The sequence below is a fragment of the Arachis hypogaea genome, chromosome 4, assembly GCF_003086295.3.
Source record: "Arachis hypogaea cultivar Tifrunner chromosome 4, arahy.Tifrunner.gnm2.J5K5, whole genome shotgun sequence".
Taxonomy (NCBI): domain Eukaryota; kingdom Viridiplantae; phylum Streptophyta; class Magnoliopsida; order Fabales; family Fabaceae; genus Arachis; species Arachis hypogaea.
Genome location: NC_092039.1, coordinates 25,844,172 through 25,864,441, shown reverse-complemented (window position 1 = coordinate 25,864,441; position 20,270 = coordinate 25,844,172). Strand labels below are relative to the sequence as shown.

The following is a 20,270-nucleotide window of genomic DNA, read 5'->3' as shown; positions in this document are numbered from 1 at the left end:
TACCGCCGTAATTTATGCCCAGCGCATCTGCTACCTCGACAGATGTTATGTATATTCTGCCATAGAGTGTCCAAGTATCCATAATAGTTATCATAGCAACCAATCGATTTTCTTAATAACTTGTGAGAGACGTTCATTTCCGAAACATGTGCTAGTGCATCGAATCCCATTTCTTCGATAATATCTTTCTTTTGCTAACTCATTTCCTTGAACACCCTTGCTATTGCTTTTGTTTGGCATCTGAGATCGTGAGTTTTCTGCAAGATTTTAAAACAGTATGTTATAATATATTTATAATACAAAAATAGAGTTTATTTAATGTGAATATGCATACGTTATAGCGCGTCTTCTCCTTTTTTGTCACCATCATCTTTTTCATTTTTGCTATAAGGACAAAAACAGTTGGTCAATACATCGACAAGCACAAGCATGCATATTTGAATCAAGTGAACCTAACTCAGATCCTCAATGAACTGAAATTCAATTCATGTTTGAAAAAACGTGATAAACATTAAATCATCAAGAAAAATATTTCTGCATGCATATGAACTCAAGTGAACACTTAACAATCAAGTGAATGTAAATCACCAATTTCAATGAACCGAATTTTATTCATGTTTGAATAAAACATGATAAATATTAAATCATAAAAAAAATATTTCTACATGCATATGAACTCAAGTGAACACTTAACAATCAAGTGAATGTAAATCACCAACTCCAATGAACCGATTTTTATTCATGTTTGAATAAAACGTGATAAACATTAAATTATGAAGAAAAACATTTCTGCATGCATATGAACTCAAGTGAACACTTAACAATTAAGTGAATGTAAATCAGTAACTCCAATGAACTGATTAATATTCATGTTTGAATAAAACGTGATAAACATTAAATTAGCAAAAAAATCACATTTTAAATTATTTCTTCTTGCAAATGAACTCAAACAATTAAAGTAAGTGATGAACTGAATTATATATCAGAAAAAGAAAATAACAACAAATTTTTATTTGTATGTCCTAGTTAAAAAAAATGAAATCAGAATAAGTTAGTCTACTAAATGAACCAACTCAATCCACTAAACCTAAAAGAACTAAAAGAAACGTGAGATTTACAAAAATTTAAATGAATATAATAAAAATAGTTTTTTTCATACTTTGCAGAGTTTGTATTGTTTTTCTATGGACTTTGATAAAAAATTGTTTAAATATATAACCCAACTGTAATTTTAAAATTTAAATATATGAAAGAAAATTTGAAATATATATAATATTTAAAAATAATTATTACAATAAATAATAGTCGATTAAAATATAATTCTGATGAATACCTAGTTACACCGATTATTATATATTATTCCTCTTCTTTTTGCTAATATTTCTTTAATCCTCATCGCACGATAGCTTGTTTCAAATCATGTGCCCCCTAATTTTAATTAAATTAATGAAATCCTTGGATGCCTCGTCATACACTACTATGTGATTATATGAATACAACATCATCCAGTGGTTGATACTAATTTAAATATTTAATAAGGTTTAGTGGCAACATTAAACCATATCATTAGAAGGAAAAGTCCATTTTTTCCTCCTTAATCTGACTTACCTTTTCTTTCATTTGTCTATCTTCTTGGACGAACATCAGTAATTTATAAATAAATAATTTAAATATTTTATTTACGAATATCAATAATTTATAATATATTTATTAATTTTTATTTTTTATATTTTTTATTTACAGTATAAATAAATTAATATTTTTTATATTTCATTTACACTATAAATAAAATATATAAATTTAAAAAATATACATATCTCGTTTACATTATAAACGAGTTATTTATATTTATAAATATAAAAATATAATTTTAAAAATAATAAAAAATATTAATAATTTAATTTGGACCAATTTAAATAATAAATTAATATATTTTGTTACTATTTAGATCGACTTTAATTAATTTATATCTTATTTATATTTTAAATTTTAAATTAATAAATTTATTTGTTTATACTGAACTCTTACAAATCGAACAAGAGAAGATAGACGATTTTAAAATAATAAAGGCCATAGACTAATTAGTAGACAATTGAATATATCATATAATTTAAAATTATCCATTTTAAAATTGTCCATTTAAAACAGCATATTATTTTCTTAAAAACTAATATATTTAAATTAGTACTCAACCAGAATAAAAAACATATAAAAGTTTTAAAAATTTTGTTATATTAAAAATTTTTATTTGTACCAATGAGTACATGTAACAAAAATTAAGTTATGGTAGAAGCTAACACATTTAAATTAGTATTCTACATAAAAAAATTTTAAAATTTTGTTATAATAAAAAATTTTAATTATATATTGTTAAAATTTTGTTTATCAATTTTTTTAATTTTTTATTTTTTTTTTAATATTAATTTAACTGTATTGGTTTTTAGAAATTGATTTTAAATGGACACTTTCTAATTACGTGATTTGCACATAATTATCCACTAATAAAAAAATTAAAATTTAAAACAATATTTTTCTCCTATTATTTTAAAATTATGAATTTTTTCTATTATTTGAAATATAATATTTCATCCTTTTTATTATTTGAAATGTACTATTTGTAAAAAATCAGTATAAACAAATAAAGTTATTAATTTAAAATTTAAAATATAAATAAGATATAAATTAATTAAAGTTGATCTAAATAATAATAAAATATATCAATTTTTATTTTTTAAATTAGTCTAAATTAAATTATTAATATTTTTTATTATTTTTAAAAATTATATTTTTATATTTATAAATACACATATATTGTAAATAAGATATATGTATTTTTTAAGTTTTATATATATGGTTTACAGTGTAAATGAATGTATATAAGATATAAGCTATATTAATTCATTTGCACGATAAACAAAATATATAAAAAAATAAAAATTAATAAATTTATTACAAATTATCTATATCTGTAAATAAAATATTTAAATTATTTATTTAAAAAAATCCCCCACTACAAAAGGTGTAGACAAATTTATGGGATTAATGCTCAAATTCGTCCCTAAAAGATCACGCGATCTTCATTTTCGTCCTCGAATGATTTTTTTAATCATATTAGTCCTGAAAGATAAAATATAAGTCAAATTAGTCCGTTAGATGATGACGTGTCACGTTAAGTGCCACATGGCATGATGATGTGACAGGTCACATGGTAGGTCAATGACATTAATAATTGACAAACAAAATATTAGTAATTGTATTTTTTCTTCTTAAAAATTTTTTAAATAAAATTATCTCTCTCCTTTAATTCTTCTTAAAATTGAAATAATGTATGTATTTATTAACCTAAACAAAGTTATATGCTCAAAATCAAAATTTATGTATGTTAACCTAAACAAAGTTATACCACTATTTTTTTACTACGTCTTTTTTTTTTCATTACGGTATTACTTACATATAGGATATAATGGTAATGATACTTAGAGTTAAAATTCAAGAAGATCCACAAATTTTGCTTCAATTCCAAAACTTTACAAAATATTAAAAATTTGTTGCTTTATTATTATTATTATTATTATTATTATTATTATTATTATTATTATTATTATAAACGAATTGCTTCTTAAGCGTAATACGTGCAAAAATCATAATCAATTTTTGTGTGTTTCATATGTTTGAGATAGATTATATAATTTTTCTTTTAATTTCACAAATTAATGAGATAAAATAAAATAGGAAACATTATACCTATGCATAACACAGACTACTCTGCACTAGTATATTATATAAATAGATATGCTTCGTATTAAAATAAAATTTCTTTTGTTTTAAATAAAATATTTAAAAATGCTTCGTATTAAAATAAAATTCCTTTTATTTTAAATAAAATATTTAAAAAATTATATTAGAATATTAAGATTCAAAAAGTGATTTCATAAATCAGTTTTTTAATTATTGAGTTTTACTATATAAATTAAACAATAATAAAAATTATAATTTTAAAAAATTTAAAAGATTTAAAATTTAAAATAATTACTATATTATTTAGTAAAATTTAAAATATTAAATTTTTAAATATATAATAGCAATAATTTGATAAACTCATTTAAATAAAAAAAATTTACATAAAAAATTACAATTTGAAAATGTAAAATTTTAAAATACAAATGACAAAATAATTTTATAAAAATTTAATTATTTTTATTATTTTATGTAAAGAGAATTTTGTTTATTAAGGTTTAAAAAATAATATTAAAATTAATAATATAAAAAATATTATAAATTTAATATTATAAAAAAAATTATATAAGGACTAGTTTCACTAATTTTTAAAATTTGAAGGATAAAAATGATTTACGTCTGAACTTTTAAGAACTATTTTGACTATAAAAAATATTTTTACATGTCAAGTGACATGTAATCTGCCACGTGTCACTGACATGCCACATAGCGTGTCACGTCATAATGCCACGTAGCACTTAACGTGACACGTCATCATCCATCTAATGGAAGAACTGATTTAACTAACATTTTATCTTTTAAAGACTAATTTAATTAAAAAAATCATTCGAAAACTAAGATCGGGTAATTTTTCACGCACGAATTTAAGTAATAACCTCAAATTCATATAATGAAAAACCGGGACCACACCGTAAAAATATGAAACCATAACCATGTGATGCACAAGTTGTTTCTTTGTTTAGAATTTCCATTTGGACACTATATAGTATATACTATTATACTCCAAACCATGTATCTATCGGTCCCATTTTATCATCTTTATATTTTTTCATGTTTTCTATAATATTCATTAGATAAATGCTGTTGTCCTGTGAACAATTAATCAATTATATTTAGATAGGTTCTTTACCTTTCTGTATATTTAACTAGAGTTTTTCGCGTGACAGAAAATAGGAAGCTTCATCAGCAGTTTCAAATTCATGGTGGTGAGTGCAAAACTGCACATCAACAAGTGTTGAAACTTGAAAGCAATATATGCACTGAATGTTTGGAAAACTCTTGTTGTATGCAGATATATTTTCCGAAGCATCTGGTTGGGATTTCAGTCCCCTCTTTCTCTCTCTCTGGAACTGAAGGCACTTCTAAGAATATAAAGGTTCCGTGGGCAAATTAAAATAATAATAGGTAATATTCCGATTCCCATATTCTCCTTTTCAGTTTCTCCTAATGTTTTTGCCAGAATGATTCTGTAATTCTGTTACGATATTCAGTTACTAACGTTGGGTAGTTAGATCAGTTACTTATCCACTTCTTCTACTGCTAGCTACATATATAGGCACTATTCTTCTCTTTGTTCTTTCTTCTTTGTTCTCCACTTTAATTTTCATGACACTTTTAATATGGTATCAGAATCATCAGATAATACATTAGTCCAATCATATAAGTCTAAACAAATGAGTTTTATACCCTCTCAATTTTAATTTTCTCGGAATAATTTTTATTTTTTAATATATACTCTAGATAATTTTTAAATCTTGATGCGTTCTCTTTCTTTTCTTCCTTCCTGTGTTTTCCTAAATACCCTCTACCCATTCAGAACAGAAAAGCTTCACTTTAGCAAGCGGGCATAGGAAGACAGCCGCCTTCGGAAAATCATGCAATTAATAAAGTCATTTTGGGATGATTTTAAGGTGTCTCATGTGTATTGCAAAGACTTTTGTTTTGCAAGTCAATAGCCAAAAATGATTCATAATATATGGGGAAAAAAGTTATTTATTCAACTTTTTTCATAATATATATATATATATTATTTTCTTTTTTACTTTGTTAAAATAAAGTGTATTAAATAGATGAAATTATTTTATAAAATACATAAAAATTACTATATAAAATATAAAAGAATGTATCCAAAAATATATTTTGTGATGGTGAAAATAAAAATAATAGATTAATAGGGAATGGTGTGACTAATCAGGTGAATACACGTAGTGTAGTTCTTTGTTCAAGTTGCTGAAATAATAACGACAGAATGAATAGGACAAATGGACAATCATATATGGGGGACAGCCCGTCAAACATGAAAATAATATATCATAACACCAATTTCTAAACCACCGTGAGTGAGGGTAAAAAACTGGATTTTCTTAATATATATTTTTTTCATAAAAAAATATACAATATGATCTTTTATTATATATTCTTTAAATGAGTTTGAAGAATATAAAAAAATATAAAATATCATACATATAATTAACTCCATTGTATTAACAACTTAGATAGTATTATTTATAGTGTAAAATATAAATTGAAATTACAAGATCAAGGTTATAAGTTTCGTTTTTCTTATTTAAATAAAAAAGTTATTATTATTAGTTTAAATAAAATAAAAAATTATATTATTTTATATATTTAATTATATTTTTTACGATTAAGGAATGCGAAAATAAAAAGATCAATTTTTGTACACTTCAATTGTAAAAAAAGATAAAATTATTAACCATTTTGTATTTCACATCGGTAAAACATAAGAGGAAAAAAATTTTAAAAAAATATAGAATACTGTTAATTTATTGTCAATAATAATTAATATCAAAGATATTTTTATTAGAAGATACATATATAAAGAAATATATTTTAAAAATATTTTTATAAAAATATTTTTATTAAATACAATCATAAAAAAATATTTATTTTTATTAGACACATTTATAAAGATATTTTTATTAAACACAATTATAAAAAAAATTCACAAAAATTGATAAAATTCTTATTGGTTAGGCAGTGGGATTGAAATATTTTTCCCGTTTAAAAGTGCTTGCCAGTGAAAATGGATCGGAACATATAATATCAAAAGCATTTCAATAAATGCTATTCCTATCACACTAATAAACCTCTCATACTAATAAAATAATAATATATAATAAATTAATAATAAACTTCTCACACTACTTTAAGATATTTTGTCTCTTTTCTAATAACATAACATTATGTGCTGACAAATTATATTTCAGAATCTTTCACCCAATAAATAAATAAAAGCAATCAAATCATTTTTTCTCAAAATTGAATCTAATGAAATTAACATACATAAATGGTTATTTTATATTATTCTACACCCACATATATATATATTTTGAAATAAAAATAACGCACGTGCTCATTTTATTTTCTTTATGTCATTCAATTTATTTAGAAATAGAATTAATAATGAAAAAATTAAATTTTATATTTTTTAATCATCAAAAATTTAAATTTAAGCTAAAAAGGTTAAAAGGCACAAACATATATATGTAAAAAATGAGCATATGCATTATCTTTAATTTATATATGTATGCTTGTTTTTTTAGCTTAAATTTATATATGTATGCTTGTTTTTTAGCTTAAATTTAATTTATGATTAAAAAATTTAAAATTTAATTATTTTTATTATTAATTCTTTTTCTAAATAAATTAAATGACACAAAGAAAATAAAATGAGCATGTGCATTATCTTTATTTCAAAAAGAATATATATATATATATATATATATATATATATATATGCAGAATAATATAAAATAATCATTTATATATGTATGTTAATTTCATTAGATTCATTTTTGAGAAAAATAATTTGATTATTTTTATTTATTTATTGGGTGAAAAACTTTGGTTCATAATTTGCCATCACATGATGAAATGCTATTAGAAAAGAGACAAGATATGTTAAAGTAGTGTGAGAGATTTATTATTATATATTATTAGTGTGAGAGGTTTATTAACTTGAAGGCTTGAACCGTTGATTAAAAAGATAATAATAGATGAAATTAAAGCAAAATTTGTCACTTTTTTCCTTCTTTTGTACATGAAAGTTAATATAGATCTACTACATAATCCAGTGTTCATGAACTTTTAGCTTCTGCGTAAGTGAACAAGTGAAATATTAATTTTAATTTGTTTTAAAGGAATTTGAAAGCGAAAATAATGGCAAAGGTAGTTGCTAACTCAACAGCAGCAGCAGCATCGTCACAAGTAGAGATGGTTGATATTATTGCTTCTTCTCAATCATCACTCCAATCACATGTAGTGCAGATTGTTTCAAATGATGAATGCTCTTCCTCTGAACTAATACAAGATAATGGTAACTCTCTCTCTCTCTCTCTCTCTCTCTCTCTCTCTCTCTCTCTCTCTCTCTCTCTCTCTCTCTCTCTCTCTCTCTCTCTCTCTCTCTCTCTCTCTCTCTCTCTCTCTCTCTCTCTAATATCAGGGAGATAATAAAAAATTAATCCAAAGGTCAAAATTTATCTATTTTAATGTTTAATAAATACTAAACAGAATAATTTAGACTATTTGAATTGATTTTTTATTGTCTCTAAGTTCCATGTGATTAACTAATAATAGAAGATTAGCCAGTTTTATGCTGCTAACTATGCTACACTCTGATTTATGAAACTTTAACTTACAACATTTAAAAAAGGTAATTGAAATTATAAGAAATAACATAATGAAAAAAAATTTGAAAATTAATATTGCACAACTAACATTATAGTCAATATTTAACGTAAAAAAATATCTAAAATTAAATTAAAAAAATCCAAAATTCAAATTTAAATAAATTCATTTTTAATAGATTTTATATTGATTTTGTTTGACAATTAACTATAGTGTTAGCTGAAATTAACCGTTAGAATATTAGTTCTCTAGTATTATTTCACCATAATTGAGTTATTTAGTAAATTTTTAGAGTTAAAAAATATTAAGTTATCTCAAATAATTGATAAAAAAAAATGGATTTTGGCATCATAACCAAATAACGATTTTATATTTAAAAAGGACTCTAACCAAATAATTGTTAAAAGTGCGATAATATGCTTAAGAAAAGGAAAAAAAGTGTATCGATAAAAAAAAGCTATTTATATAGTATAAATATGTGTAGTTTAACTCATTTTAAATGTGTATTCTATTCTAATAGTTAATTTTAGCAGTTGATTTTAGTGTACACTTAATATAGTTTATTTATAAATACTATAGATACTATATCCCATATATATTTAAGGTGAATATTCTTATGATGACATCTTCACATAAAAATAATATTGTGAATAATTAAATGAGTTGATATATTTGACTAAATATGTTTGATTAATCATCTAAAAATTCACAATGTCATCCTCATGTAAGTATTCTCCTATATTTAAAGTGTAAACTGATTCATACTCTATTGTTGAATTTGTTTTGACCCGTGAGTTAGGCATGCATCGATAATCAATAATCAAATTAAGTCACTCATAAAATTTAGAGATTGAAATTCTTCAGGGATATACTTCGAAAAATGCGTACCCCTTTTAAAGGTAGCATTAAAAGGAGATTGGAATGCAGCTAAGCACATGATAGAGCAAGATGATAGACTGCTAAGAGCAGCCATAGTAAAGAGGAGTGGGAAAACACTACTTCAAGTTGCAGCAGGATCAAACCATGTTCACTTTGTCCAAGAGCTTCTAAAAAAACTTGATCCACATGATCTCGAACTGAAAGATAAGAACAAGAACAATGCCTTTTGCTCCGCGGCCGCATCCGGGAACATGAAGATCGCTGATATGATGATCAAGAAAAATGGTGAGCTACCAAAGAAAAGGGGTGGTGTAGGGATGACTCCTCTTTACTTGGCTGCATTACAGGGGAAAAATGGTATGACAAGGCATCTGTTTCCCATGACTAGTGGCATATTAGATGAAGAAGACAAGAGGTTTATCTTCTTCCTTCTTCTCCAGAATGGTTTGTATGGTGAGTACATTACCATAACTATACATGGGTTGTTTAATTCATTTTCAATGTGTTTTTATATTTCAGTATATATTTTATACGAATTACCATATACGAGTGACTAATTTGTATACATCTAGTATGGTTGTTAAAACATTTTTCAATAAGTACATTGTTTATCAAACAACAACCTAAATTTTGGACAATAAATGTGCAGATTTGGCTTTACAAATGTTGGAAGAAAATAAAGGGCTAGCATCAGCTCAGAATGATGAGAATGAGACGGGTTTGCATATCTTGGCTCGAAAGCCTGCTGATTTTACCCATCAAGGTCCATGGAATCTTAGAAACCTGGTCATGGGATCAAGTAAGTAAAATGAAAAACTATAGCTGCCTCAAAAAACATTTCTTTCATTTCTTTCAAAAATTTATGCTGATGAGAAGAGGCAATATAAATAGTTATATTTCTAATACTAATAATAAGTATGTTTGATATAGGTGTGACTCCATTGATCAAACTTGTTAGGAAACTTTGGAACATACTTGTCATGAATCACACAGAGACAAAGGTATGGGAATTGATAAGTCTTCCAACACAAATAACATTCGATGCCACAAAACTAGGAAATTTTAAGTTTGTTGCGGAGCTTATGAGAGCAGATCCTGATTTGATGTGGGAAGTGGATGCTGAAAATCGAAGCATAATCCACATTGCTGTTCTGCATCGCAATTCGAGTATATTCAATCTTATACATGAAATAGGTGCCACCAAAGATTTGATTGTTACTTTTGAAGACCATGAAAAGAACAATATGTTGCATCATGCTGCAAAATTAGCACCTTCAGCTCAGCTCAAACGAATTTCTGGACCGGCTCTTCAAATGACACATGAACTACTATGGTTCCAGGTATGCAATATATTCAGATTTTTTTTCTTTCAATTTTTGGGGAAATTTTAAGTTTGAAGGCATTGTAGTCTAGATTAACTTGATTTTGGTTGTAGCATGTAATAAAAAATGAACGAATAAACGTTAGAATTGATTTTCAAAGAATTTTGAATAAATTTATTTCTAATAACATTTTGAAAGTTTCTGGAATTATTCTTTTCAGTTTGATTCCTTATCGTTTTCGGCAAAAATTTTAATATGTATTGAATAAATAAATCTCCAATAAATAAAGACAATTTAATAAAAAAATATTTATACAAAACAAATTAATTCATCTCAAGAAATAAAAACTTAAGAAGGTCTAATTTGTCTCAAAGATTTCTCTACTAATAAAAATTTGTTATAAATTAAAATATCCAATCTAATATTTTTAAAAAAATTGAATTTTTACTTGTCAAAATAAAAACTCAGACTAAATGAGGTGGAAAGTGTTGTGTCGATAAATGTTTTAGGAGCACATTTTAAAGATATATAAATGGAATATTTGAATAGAAAATTTAAATTAAATATAAGATTTAGCATGGGAAGTGGATGACAAAATCCTTAAAATAATTTCTCTTAATTTAACGATGTTAAAGTTAGTAGACTAGGTTAAAAAGACTTTATTTGATGCAATAAGTTCCTTAAATTTTCCAATACTCCTTTAGTAACCATTAATTAGAACAAGGAAAAGTATAGGTAAATAATAAAAATATTAAACAATGTAAACAATAGATATATCAGATGTTCATTTTACTAATATACGGATAGTTATTTTAATATTAAAATTTAAAAGTATAATATATTTTTATTTAGTTGATAGTTATTCACATTATTCAACAAAATTATTGTCCCCTAACATTCCTCTTAGAACAATTGGTGATTTCTGATCAGCATCACCACTTAATTATGCAACATTAATTCATGGAGTGAAAGTAGTACATGCATTAATATAAAGTATATTATATTTTGATTTTTGGTAATGTTGGGGAGATGAAAAAGACAGTTAAAATTGGCTTTATTTAGTATTTATTAATTGTTGTAACAATTAAAGAATACTAAATAAAATAAGTTATGGTTGCTTTTGACTAATTTTTTTTAGTTATCAAACATTTTCGTTTGATTTTTGATGTTTTAGGAAGTGGAGAAAATAATGTTACCATCATACAAAGACTTGAAAAATTGCGATGGCAAAACACCCCATGCATTATTCACTGAGGAGCACAAAGACTTATTAACAGAGGCAGCATCATGGACCAAGAACACAGCCAAAAACTGCATGCTTGTTTCAACACTCATTGCCACTGGAGTCTTCGCTGCAACCTTCAACCTCCCCGGTGGCCGCAACAGCACCACGGGAACCCCAACCTATTTAACGCAACCATTGTTCCTTACATTCGCCATCTCCGACGCAATCGCTCTTATATCATCTTCAGCTTCAATACTAATGTTCTTGTCCATTCTCGACTCAAGTTATGCAGAGGATAACTACTTCAGATCATTGCCTTTCAAGCTTCTATTTGGGTTGATTGCTCAATTCGTTTCCATCACAAGCATGATGATAGCGTTTGGTGTTTCTTTTTTCATCACATATTACCACGGTTCAAATTGGGTTCCAATTTTCATTTCCGTTCTTGCTTTTCTGCCAATACCGTTTTTCACATTGATTCTGTTTCCACTATCGACAGATATTATCCATTCATCTTATTTTTGTTTGACATTGTTTCGGCCAAGAAAACCATTGCTTTGCTGAAAATTAGAAGGCATGGTAAATTTACATTTTTTTTGACCCAATGTAAATTGAATGATGGTATAGTAAGTATAACATGTTTAGTGCCCCCAATTCAATTAGTAGAATAGTGTGTTAGTGTGTTACAAGTGGAACAGTGGTATAAATATAAGAAATTTGTATTCGGCCAATTTAAATAAACAACTTAATTAAGTTACTTTTGAAAAAATAGTTTAAACAATAAATATTTACATTAAAAGTAACTTATAAATAAGTTTTGTATTTGGTTTTTTAGTTCTAAAAGTACTTATTTTAAGAAAAAAGTGATAAAAAAAACTTTTTATTATGAGAAAAGTCATTTTTTTTAACTTTTCCTTAAACACTAAAATAGTTTTTTAAAAAATTACAATTTTATTTTAAAAATTGTAGCAGACATTAATACTACACATTTTCATAAGTTAAAAATAAAAAAAAATCACTTATAAACCTAGCCAAACGACCCTGTACTTTAGTTGCGTAGGGTTATGTTTAAAGTAAAATTCAAAATTTTTCACTTCTTAGACTACGCTTTGGTTTGGTTAATTCTTCTCTACTCTTCTTTGACATAACAAACTAACTGCACTGTCAAAAAAATAAAAGTATATAATTTTTTAAAATTATTTTTAATATTTAATTTGATTTAATTTAATTATGTCCTTAACGTTTAAAATAAATTTTAATTTTCTCTTAGGTGTTAAATTTTTTACCGTCAAAAGTTAGTCAATTTTTTTTTTAATTTTACCTCCAATCCAACCACCTTTCAACCCTAATTCATAATTCAAACCATCGTCTAAGGGTGAATACGGGTCAGGTTGGTTCAGGTTTAAGAAAAAATTAGAACCGAACCAATTGAATTGTAATTGGTTTGGTTTGGTTCGGATTTATGTTTTTTTATGTGTGTATCCGAACCAAATCAAACTGATTAAAAACAGGTTGGTTCGGTTCGAGTAATTAAGTATCCGATAAAACAGAAATTCATTAAAAAGAAATAAAAAAACAAAATTTTTATCTTACAAATTTTGTAAGTACAATAAACATGTAACATTAATAAAAATAATCCAAACATGTTAAATACTAAATACATTAAAAACTTAAATAAGTTCTTTTGAAAAAAGGAGCTTAAAGTATAAGGACTTTTATTAATAGTAGCTTATAAATAAGTTATTTTGTGTTTGGATTTTTAACTATAGAAGTATTTATTTTAAAGTTGTAGCGTTTGGATAAATAACTCAAAAAATACAATTTTTTTGACATAAGAGAATGGATATTAAATTTTTTTAAATTGTTTAGACTTATAATTTAAACCAGTCTCTTTCAAGAATTTTATTTTTAAATTTGCCCAACCAACTTTGTTAAAATGTGTTCCAGGTCTATTTCGAGCCACCATCTCTTCTTTCATGAATTTGTTGGGGAAGAACATAAAAAAAAAGAAAATTATAAAACTAATTATAAAAATAATAGCAAGTTGTATAAAAATAAAATCACATATAAAAAAATAAAATTAAAATCACATATAAAAAAATAAAATTAAAACTAAGATTTCATAGCATACAAAATATTCAATACAAATTTAATAATAAAAATAGAATGATAAAATGATAAAAAAAAATACCTGGAAGGAATATATGCTGGTTCAGATGGAACAGAAGATGGTGGTGAAGAGTCAATACTTCCAACAGATGAATCATTACGTGAAAATGGTGGTGGAAGGCCAACACTTCCAGTAGATGGAATATTGCGTGTGAGGATGATGGTGGAAGGCCAGTACTTCTAGAAGATGGAACCTTGCGTGAAAATGGTGGTGGAGGGCCAGTATTTCCAGCAGAAACAGGAAACATTTTTCCACAGAATCAAGAACGAAAGTAAATTTTTTTGTTTTGAAATCAATTTTTTTTTTCACGGAAGTGATAAAATGACTTATCAAAAAGGAAAAAGTCATCTATTTCTACTTCTTCCAAAAGCTACGAATTAACTTTTCGGAAAGTTAAAAGCTCTTCTTAAAAATAGTGCCAAACACACTTATCGTAACTTTTCATAATTCAAAAGTCAAAAAAAAGTAACTTTTGTGCGTTCCCAAACGGGCTCTAAAATTCAAACATATTAAATACTAAAGACCTTGAAATTCAAACATATTAAAAGGCATATATATTTTAAATTATTATTGTTTTATTTAATTAATATATAGTCTGATCTACGGGTTGGTTCGGGTTTCGCATCCCAGAACAGTTATCCAATTACTAGAGAGAATCATTGCTTTAGTTCGATTCGGGTTTGGATAGAAATACCCGCGACCCATGCTCGCCCCTCTCATCCACCGCTGCATTGCTAATTTGCCATCACCATTCACTCCTCCACCATCACCACTAGCCACCACCGTTATCATCATCACTAAAATTAGTAGGCTGCAGAATATTTATGAAAAACAAAAGGCCCACTACCCCCTCCAATTCCAATTCCTTTGTTAGTCAGGGAACATCACCACCATTAACACAATCTTTCTTGTCCAAAAAACAACACCTGGATTCCGATGTTCTAAATAGAACCGTGCTTTTGTGTGAATTGAAACGGTGGAATAATCATCTGATGAAGCCATCATGGATATATATTAATAATTACTTTGGAAGATAGCATAATAATGAAATACAACTTTATTTTGATAATTTTACTTTGTTTGGTGAATATATTATTAGGATTTCATTCCCATGAAAATATATTGAGGTATTTGACTTTTTTGATTAACTGGATTTGGTAGATTTTAGGCTGAAATGGTTATTCTCTCTGGTCTATATTCTTAGCAAAGGAACCAGATTGAGTCAAGACCAACTTTGGCACAGGTAATAATTATTAGAATTTTAATATTTGTGCTATTTTTTTATGAATGTTGTGACGAAAAGTTAGCAAAACGGATTGTTTATTTTATTATGATTGTTAGCCCTCTTTTCTATGATGTATTGATTGGTTAGGAAGAGCGACATTATGGGATTTTAGGAAGAGTAAATAAAAGGATGCAAGATTTAAAGAAGTGATTCCTTTGATTCGGTTTTTAATTTTGTGTTTTTTCTATTACTTTAGATGCTTTTCTTTAATTAGAGACAGAACACATGCACACACATTTAGATGTGCAATATGTTTGATTCATTATACAGTTATTTTGTTAGTGTAGTAGTAAAAGCTATTTGAGTCATAAGGTGGCTGTTGGTGTTAGTTTGGATTTGGAGCCGTTTTAGAATTGTGCATCCCGATTTAGAATAATTTTATCCCAAAAAGTTCCCCAAATACAAAGGCAGTTCATTTTCCAGTCACAAACTCAGTGCCTCAACTGTTATACTGCACTGTGCATTATCTAAGCCACTGTAGATTTGGTTTGTTACAACCCACCTAGCTGCATAGAATAATGTGTCGATTATTGACCCTCAAATCTGGCTTATACAAACAACAAATAAATAACCTCAATTTTATAAACAACACATAATTTATCTTGATAATCAACACAAGATCTGAAAATGTAGGCCGAAAAACATTTGATCATATATATATATGCTAAAGTAAATAGACAAAACTGTATCACTCCATAAGGAGAACGATCAGGACCTTCTTCTGGCTGGGGCAAATTTTGAAAGACACACGACACCTAAACTTAGACACAATGAGGTACTTCGATTAACTACAGCTCTAATAATGCGGTTGAAGCTTTACAAGGAGAGGAAGGGAAAGAAAGATTTGAATACACAAATTGACTTATAATTACTCTTCAAACTCTTACTTTCACCACTTTCCCTTTAAAACCCCATCTCACAAACACACCTAAGAGAATGAACACATAAGGGCATATTTGGTTTGTGCTTTCATTCGGTGTTCTCTGTTTTCATAATTTTGTAAAAACAAGAGTGAATATTGTGTTCATTTTCATGATATACTTTTTCTTTTGCAAATTCCTAACCGAATTCATTATCTTCATGCATAAGTATACTAGATTATCCAGTATAAAAGATTGAAAAATCATCGCAAACCTCTGTTTTTTATTATCTTCTGTCATTATCACCAAGCAAACCCTAACTTTATGGAGTTAAGGAAGTGGGGAAGAGAAGATGACAAGACTTCATCCGCCAATATGTATCATAGGCCTATTTACTGTCTTTGCAAGGTCAAACATTCCAGCATGCGAAGCTTTCTTCCTCTTCACCTACACCAAAGAGAAGGCCAGAATACTCGAACATTATAGTAGAAGAACCTTCCATATGACATAGCTTAAACAAGGAGTATATAACCGACTATGTTGCTACACAACAATATAAAAAAGCAATAACAGATTTTATGATGCCGAAATCAACAAACTACATTGAAACTAAAAGCAAATGTAATTCCACCATATTGGATGAGAAAGTAAATCCTGATAGATAAATTAAATTTCTAAATTATCATGATGAAAGTTTGAATCCAAGCAATAATCAAAAAGTGCATACCGCTGCTGCTATTATCTCCCTAAGCTCATCATCCTCTGCACCATGTCGCAAGGGATCCCTTAAGCTAACCTACAAGAGGACAAGGCGGTATTAAAATATCACAAAAATCTCTTGCTTAAAGTTACACACAACACATTAAATATCCAATCCAATATATATTTAATGGCCGATTTCTACTGTCCAGTGTCCATATCACTGCGTAAATAGGTTTGGCCTGAACAGATAAAATCAACAGTCACAGTGTGCCTTGTCAAGTTCACATGATCCAATATTTTTGTGAGATGCACTTTGCTTTCATGGCACAGTTTAGAAGAATATCCGTAAGCTGAGTCTAAGGTATAGTCCTTGATGAACTTAGGAGTAGATGGTTCATATGATTATGCATCTAAGAAATTATTAGAAAGGAAAAGAAGAAAATGGGCATTCAATCTGGAAAATGTGAAACATAATTTTTCATATCTAAGGTAAAATAAGGCCATCGAATTGCGTAACGGACCTTCCACCAAACAAGTCAAACAATGAATATACTCTACTCATCAATGGTGACCAAAAAACTCACACCACTTAACAAAAATATGCTACCTAACATCATGCATAATTCTAAACATCGTTCAAAAGCACACATCATATGTTATACCACATGAATAACTAGAATTTAATAGGAAAAGCAACAAGCATTGCTTAATCTAATAATTATGCATTCTAGAGTTGAAGATAGCGAGGACAACCAGTGGTCCAATAGTGTACAAGTAGAGACTCAAAATGAGAATTAATTCATCTTCATGAAGCACAAGGAAAGGATTAAACAAGCTCTCATCTAACTTTCCCAGATTACGAACAAACTTCAAATTTTAGTGAATAAATCCATTTTCTGCAAGGTAGTATAGACCTCTTACTTTCTAATATGAATTATTGAAAGTTATGTTAGTCACTCTATTAGGAATCTTCCCCAAAATTGAGAACAAACCATATCAAGAATACAGGACTGAGAGTAGAAATCACAGGCTCAATCATTAATGTTATAGTATATGTTGCTGCCTATTCTTTCTCCCATTGTTCTGTAAAGCCATTGATCACTTGTAGAAAGCAACTTACGGAACACAGCACAATAATGGCAAAAGATTTGCATTAACATTACTCCAAATTTTATCCACCAAAAGCATTTGTGTATTTCGAATACCAACTCTAAATCCAGGCCCTTTCCTCACATTACCTAATGATCTCATTCAATACCCACTTCACTTTAAGAAACCTATAAAATCCTCATCAATGATAACATTGTAGATTCACTAGAAACATTAAATATTCCACATATATCTAGCATCACACAGATTCTCTTCAAATTGCAATTAACAATTATTGGTGACATGCAGAACAAAATGAATTTCCACTGTAGATTATATGACTTACCTCTGAAGGACCAAATAGACACACTTTGAAGTTTCCATCTGCTAGTATTCGCAATCTATTGCAACCAGCATAAAAATGCTCCGTCATTGATGTGATAAATGAAACTCTACCTTGATGTCCATCTATTGTGAAATTCTTGGCTGTATCTGTTGGGTGATCCTGAAGTCTCTTTATGGAAGGAACATGTTTTATCTGTTTAATAAAAATGGTGACGAAGGGTCTCAACTAGAAAAAAAAACACAAAAAAAAAAATCCAAGTGAGGTCTCCTGCAGAATTGTACCTTACCACTCTATCCATCATTTCTGAGTAGGGTACAAGCTTCTTGAAATTCCAAACATTTCCATCAAATGGCATGAATTCTGTAAACGAACATTAATAGGCTTTTCTCTTGTCAGATCAACAAAGTCACATATTTCATCATCATTAAATCCACGCATTACAACACAATTGACCTGAAGCAACAAACATAAAGGACACCTTAAAACGTATCAATCAGGTTACCTTTGAAATTTAACATGGCTATTAAGTCTCACACAAGAATAATCCAACATAGAAATATGTACAAAAACTATAAATCAGTGAAGAATTTCACACTTTGGCAAGGGAAGCTAATAACATGGGAGGTGTTCAAAAAGTGAAGAAACAAGACCAGAACCAGCAAATACCTTAACAGGATTATAACCAAGGTCCACAGCAGCATTAATTGAATTCATTACTTTTTCATGCCCTTTCCGTCTTGTCATAAACTCAAACTTTGCAGGTACCAATGTGTCCAAACTAATGTTCACAGAAGTAAGGCCACATCCTTTCAGCCTTGGAAGTTTTCTTGCTAGGGTGATACCATTTGTAGTCATGGTCAATGTCTCCAGTCCCTTCAATTTTGACAACCCCATGCATATATCTTCAATATCCTTTCTTACAGTTGGTTCCCCACCAGCAACCGTATTTTATTTACCCCGGAACTTACAAAGAGATTTGCCAGTCGCAAAATCTCAGCATTTGTCAAAAGCTGAGCGTTAGGAGTTAGCTCCACGCCGTCTGCTGGCATACAATACTGACACCGTAAATTGCATCGTTCTGTTAACGATATTCTCAAGTAAGTGTGCAACCGTCCAAATGAATCTACTAGCATATCAGAAACAGAGTTATCCTTTGGCTGATTGTCAAGCGATGTAGCGCACGATGTTTCATAAGTTCTTGTGGAATATTCATTCAACTTGCCAGTGAAAATGACTTGACCATTGGTACTTCTGCTGGCAAAATGAGACCCCGCCTCACAATTCACCTGCTTTAGAAAATTTGCAGATTATCCAACCACAATCTCATAAAACAAAGACTTAGATATATCATCACCACCACACTCCGGATTAATACAACATGGAATAAGAAGAATCTAATTATTAATTAGAATACTTAGACAAAATCCAAGGACAAAAAATAACAATTTTCATTAAGATGCAAATGGTTATCAATATTTACAACTCACCGCACAAAATTCCTATCAAGCGGGATTGGATAGAGAAGATTTATGCAACAATCTTACCATCGCTTCGAGAATCGAAATTCGGCGCATAACAAGGGAACAAACTAAATGACTGACTGTGTTTTTCACCATAGAATTTAAGAGATTCTTGCAACTTTATTATCAAATTTACGAGTCATTGACAAGGACAACATAGATATGATAACTATGTTGCTAGTGTATGTAAGAACCCAAGAATCCATTTTCCTAATCCATTAGAAAATTAAAGTAGACCTTGATGATCAATGCATTTGCATGACCAAAGCTAAATAAATTGACAGAGTAAGTTACATATATAGTAAACGAGAGAAAGAGCAATACCAATAAGGACTTCTATTGTCCGAAGCCAAAACGCCAACCAGGGAATTTTGATAAGGAGCGCCTCATTATTGATGCAATCATCAATTAATAATAACAATAATAATAAAAACCAGTCACCAGAGAGATGATAAAACCAAAGTTTGAGAATTGAACCGGTCAT

The 20,270-nt window shown here is 28.0% G+C and overlaps 1 protein-coding gene, 1 long non-coding RNA gene and 1 pseudogene across 2 annotated transcripts; 1 reads left to right on the top strand and 2 right to left on the bottom strand.

The window, feature by feature from the left end:
- Positions 1–4,694: 4,694 nt before the first annotated feature.
- Positions 4,695–12,468, top strand: LOC112796550 (uncharacterized). Its single transcript, XM_072235388.1, has 7 exons — positions 4,695–4,943; positions 5,030–5,142; positions 7,902–8,077; positions 9,253–9,720; positions 9,917–10,066; positions 10,198–10,607; positions 11,764–12,468. Exons 3-7 carry the CDS (start codon positions 7,921–7,923, stop codon positions 12,376–12,378), a joined length of 1,800 nt encoding a protein of 599 aa, XP_072091489.1. The 5' UTR covers positions 4,695–4,943; positions 5,030–5,142; positions 7,902–7,920; the 3' UTR covers positions 12,379–12,468.
- LOC140184418 (uncharacterized) lies at positions 11,496–15,775 on the bottom strand. Its single transcript, XR_011881026.1, has 2 exons — positions 14,006–15,775; positions 11,496–12,374 (listed from the first exon to the last, which is right to left on the bottom strand). It is a non-coding gene; the product is annotated as an uncharacterized lncRNA (long non-coding RNA).
- Positions 15,776–15,899: 124 nt separating this feature from the next.
- On the bottom strand, positions 15,900–20,025 carry LOC112794764 (GTP 3',8-cyclase, mitochondrial-like; annotated as a pseudogene).
- Positions 20,026–20,270: the final 245 nt, after the last annotated feature.

Bases quoted from the DNA above. Each gene is read 5' to 3' on its own strand.
- LOC112796550 (XM_072235388.1), top strand. From the start codon at position 7,921: ATGGCAAAGGTAGTTGCTAACTCAACAGCAGCAGCAGCATCGTCACAA. The intron at 8,078-9,252 runs GTAACTCTCTCT...GAAATTCTTCAG, and splicing joins TGAACTAATACAAGATAATG to GGATATACTTCGAAAAATGC. The intron at 9,721-9,916 runs GTGAGTACATTA...ATAAATGTGCAG, and splicing joins TCTCCAGAATGGTTTGTATG to ATTTGGCTTTACAAATGTTG.